This window comes from Mesoplodon mirus (assembly GCF_964341445.2).
Source record: "Mesoplodon mirus genome assembly, chromosome: 6".
NCBI lineage: Eukaryota > Metazoa > Chordata > Mammalia > Artiodactyla > Ziphiidae > Mesoplodon > Mesoplodon mirus.
In genome coordinates, this window is record NC_138982.1 from 101,344,948 (window position 1) to 101,349,485 (window position 4,538).

At 35.1% G+C, this 4,538-nt stretch overlaps 1 protein-coding gene across 1 annotated transcript; it reads right to left on the reverse strand.

Annotated features, from left to right (window-relative positions):
- Window positions 1-3,035: 3,035 nt before the first annotated feature.
- Window positions 3,036-3,958, reverse strand: LOC309806970 (olfactory receptor 5AC1-like; the record flags this gene model as incomplete). The annotated part of the gene is given in 2 exon segments (XM_082626085.1): window positions 3,036-3,698; window positions 3,701-3,958. Coding segments are annotated over 2 exon segments (921 nt in total).
- Window positions 3,959-4,538: the final 580 nt, after the last annotated feature.

A 4,538-nucleotide genomic window follows, 5' to 3' on the forward strand; every position in this document is an offset into this window, starting at 1 on the left:
TGAGATTTCTGTAAAGTAATAATCGCTTCATATGAAATAGTATAGTACATGTATGCCTGGTTTCTATATAAAACATTAAATTCTACCTTAGGGGAAAAGGGGTAGGTATCTTAGTTTGTGTTCTGCCACAGACTGAGACATTGAGTGCAGTAATTTATTTGTGAATAGTTGATGAGTGAGAAAGTGATGAAGTGAGACGGGAAAGGGAATGCAGCCGATAAAGGGTAATTTGCCAAACAAGTTACAGCTGTGGGCAATCAAGCTTAATCATTTTTGGAAACACCATGAGCCAGTATAGAGCATGAACGTCAAATTTATATCAGCCAAAGGGCAAAGGATCTGGGGTATTTATTCACCAACTCCTGCCAATCATTGGTTGATAAATGGTCTGGGGGAGAGTCTATGAACAGTAGTCATTTCCGAGTTCCTCCAATCTGCCTTAAATGCCTCTGGCCATCAGAGAAAGCCCTCAGATTATAGTTAGAAAAGACATGAGAAGGCACCAACAGTATCTGTGACAAGGAATATATCGGAATCAATGGACAGTGTGATCTGTGACTCACATTGAATGAGTCATTCAACACTAGCTATTATAGTGAGTCAGACTATCTCTCAAGCAACCCATTCTCAAAAACCTTAAATTTAGGTTTGTCCACATATAACAAAAGAAATGATGAAAATTGCTCTTACAGTATTAGAAGAGTGGAAAACAGTGTTTCACAGTGAGTCATGGCATACAATTTATACTATGTAACAGTTAACATTAGGGCCTTTTAATTGGAATAAAGTTTCCTCTGATAGTTGCCAAAATTCCCCTAAAATAGTGATGGAATGTTATTTAATTTGTTTTGTAGTCTTTAAAAATCTAAGCAAATACTCTTCCCAGTCACATCATCATCATCCATTGGGTCATTGCTTATGGTGTCTAATACACAGGGCAGCCAGCAATACAATATTGTGTGGTGAATAGTGCCCCTGAGTTAAGCAGTGCACACAGTTTGCATGGCCATTCAAAATTCTTCTGTACACACTTTGTTATAACACTATTCATGGAACCCATTTTTCTCTCAGTAGTTTATTAATGTTGTTCCATTGTCTCTGTACTTTCAGTGCAACAAATGGGAAGTCAAATATTACTGTACTTACCTTTACTTTTTAGTAACCCAGTCTCTCTATCTAGAAGTTTATAGATCTTCTCTTTACCCTGAAATCTGGGACTGTTTGCCAGGAGCATAGTCCTCTTGTGTTTGTTATAGTATCAGTGCTATCCATTGCAGATTATTTACCTTAGGAATCCAAGATTTCCTTTGTTTCTAGGAAATGGCTTGATGAGCTATATTTTAGAATGAGTGATCCTAACTTGCCAATTCTAGAATCACCAGTTTAGAGGGTGTAAATACACAATAGACTCCCTCCAGTGGTCATTTCTCTCCAAAAATACTCTCAAAAAATAAATTCTTCTATATATGAGGTTTTTCTGATGAGTTAGAATATTATATGGCTTTACAGCACTTGTGCTTTGAAATAACAGTGTCCTTTTTCACAAATCTAAACCCTTTCTCCCTATCTGGTTGAAGAGAGGACAGGACACCTTGCAGAAGCATGGATGGATTAGATACTTTGATCTCTATCAGTACCAAAGATGCCCCTAAGTTCTTCCACTTATACAACGAGGACAATTTTCTCCCAGAACTGATTTGATTTGTAGAATTTTTAAATTCATTTGGCTTCAATGTGTTCATTCCTCTTGTCACTGCCTGTTTAGATGGCCGATTACATTTATATAATCATTTTAAGTTCACGTACTCTCTGTGCCCTGAAGATACTCTAAGATAGGGCAGTGGAGCTGCATTTCTGGCTTCAGTTTTCAGCCTTGCATCCTCCTACCTTGCATACCTGTTGTGTCTATACATCAGGTTTTCTGTATATGTAATTCTTCTTTTAATTCTTCCTTACTGCTCAGCAATATCAGGTCGTCACCTAAGGATTTTGCAACAGCAATAAGTAGCAATGATGACATAAATTCAAACAAATTTTACATTTTCTACCTTAGAATTCCTTTAAATTTAGGAGATGGCCAACAGAGAAAGTCACTACACGTTCCGTACAGAGCAGTCAATGAAAGAACAATAAATATTACATTGTAAGTTTTTACAATCACTTCAGAAATGAGAACCATTCCATACTGGCACTTACACAAATTAAGAAGTGTTGCATCATGTAATTGCAGAAATAAATTATTTTTACTTAAATAGTAAACATGCAAGAGATTATAAGAAGTGTGAAAATTATGTAAATTTATGTTTCTGCCTTATTAAACATTGTAAAGATTAATACAGTAGACTGCTAATATCTGAGGAAATATATTCTGAAATCTTTTAATATCTGCAAAGTCTTGAATACCACTATTATCTATAATTTTCCTGATAAAATGCACTATGTACTTGCATATATTTGAGCCATGTTCAGTAGTTCACTTTTTATTTTATCCCAGCTTCCATTATTCTCCAGTAAAATCCACCAGTCTCTTATATTCTGTGCTTTTTAAACATTTTCTTTATTACAAAGAAATTTTCCTCTTTAGGAACAATCTCCTCCAAGAAGTCACTTCATCTGAGTCTCTGAACAGTTGAGAAGCAGCAAAAATTTTGATATGCAAGCTCTAGACAATTATCTTCACTCAGTCACACCAAACTCAAACAAAAAAACATGCAAATGTCTGCCACAGCAAAATTACAAACTACTATATCAATATAGAAGGAATTTACAGAGTCAAACATTGAAAATTCTAAATCCTTTGTTTTAAAAAGGATGTTCTATTTTTAATTAAAAAATCAGTTTTCTGTGGTATGAAGACCTCCTGCCATTGAAACAAATATCCATTGAAGCTGACTTTCATCAGACAGCACTCAGAAACTACCCTAGGCATGCCTTCTCTTAAAATTATAAAGCCAAGGCTAATTTGCATAACTACAGACCCCTTGTATTTTGCAAAGTTTGAAAAGAACAAGTTTGAATTTTGCCTTAAGAACTGTTTATTTTTTCATTATTCTCCTCAAGGCACCTATAACCTCTTTGTTCCTCAGACTATAAATAAAAGGATTTAGCAGAGGAATTATGATTGTATAAAATAAAGAATATAGTTTATCCTGATTTCCGGCTGGTTCAGACCCAGGATGCACATACATGAAGAAGAGAGTGACATAGAACAAGGAAACAGAGAGCAGGTGGGCACTGCACGTGTAGAAGGCTTTGCTCCTGCTCTTTTCAGACTTCATTTTCCGGATGGCAAAGAAGACATAGCAGTAAGAGATAATGATACTCATAAAAGTGAAAGACTGTATAAAGACTGAAAATGTAAAAATCAGGAGCATATTAACTCTAGGATCACTACAGGAAATCTTAAATAGTTGTAAAATTTCACAGTAGAAATAATGTATTACATTGGACTTGCAGAAAGTTAATCTAAATAACAAACCCACATGCATCAGGGGATGAAGAAACCCGATAATATAAGAGACACCTAATAATTGAGTGCAGAAGATATTGGACATCACCACTGGATAAAGCAAGGGGTTGCATATGGCCACATAGCGGTCATAGGCCATCACCACCAGGAGGAAACATTCTGTGTTTGCACTGGAAGCAAAAATATACAATTGGGAGATGCACTCAAACAGGGATATCATATGATTCATATAGATAAGAAATTCATTAGCATTTTGGGAGTCACAGAGGATGAAGAACAAGCATCTGCAAAGGCTAAACTGCCCAAAAATAAGTACATGGGTGTGTGAAGATGGGGATCCTTCCAGATGAGAAAAATCAGTCCAAGGTTGCCCACCATCGTGGTGAGATAGATCACCAAGAACAGCAGGAACAGGGGGACCTGCAGTCTTGGAAGATCTGTAAGTCCAGTGAGAACAAACTCAGTCACCAGTGTCTTGTTTGCCACCATTGTATTCACTCAGTCTATCACTGCAGTAAAAGGGTAGGTGAAGAACACAGTAATGAAAGACCATGAAAATAATCACATTTTATTTGAAAAAAATACATCTTCCTTGTTTATGTATCCCCTCTAATCAGGACATTTACCTTTTATCCTTGAGTAAATATTCTTTACAAACAATAAGTATTTGGGAAACTGGTCCCATAAACTAGGGGGGAAAATATACAAATATATATACATATAGTAATGATTTCATGACTTGTATAAAAGAAGTGAGCTTATTTTGTAATTTGGAAAGATTGATTGTAATTTAATAATCATCTTCTAATATAAAAATCTTTAAAAATAGGTATAGAATCTAGCTATTTAAATATGCTAAAGAATAGTTATCAAAACTAATAGCATACATTCTAAATAATACAGCATCTCCCTTCAAATTAAGAACAGGTATAGAATATGATATGGCATGGAAGTAGGAAAGTATAATAGTAAAACAAAACAAAGACTCCAAAGCAGATTCAAGTGTATATTGGAATTTAATATATTACATGGGTGATTTTTCAATTGAGAAAACTGATGATTTATTCAA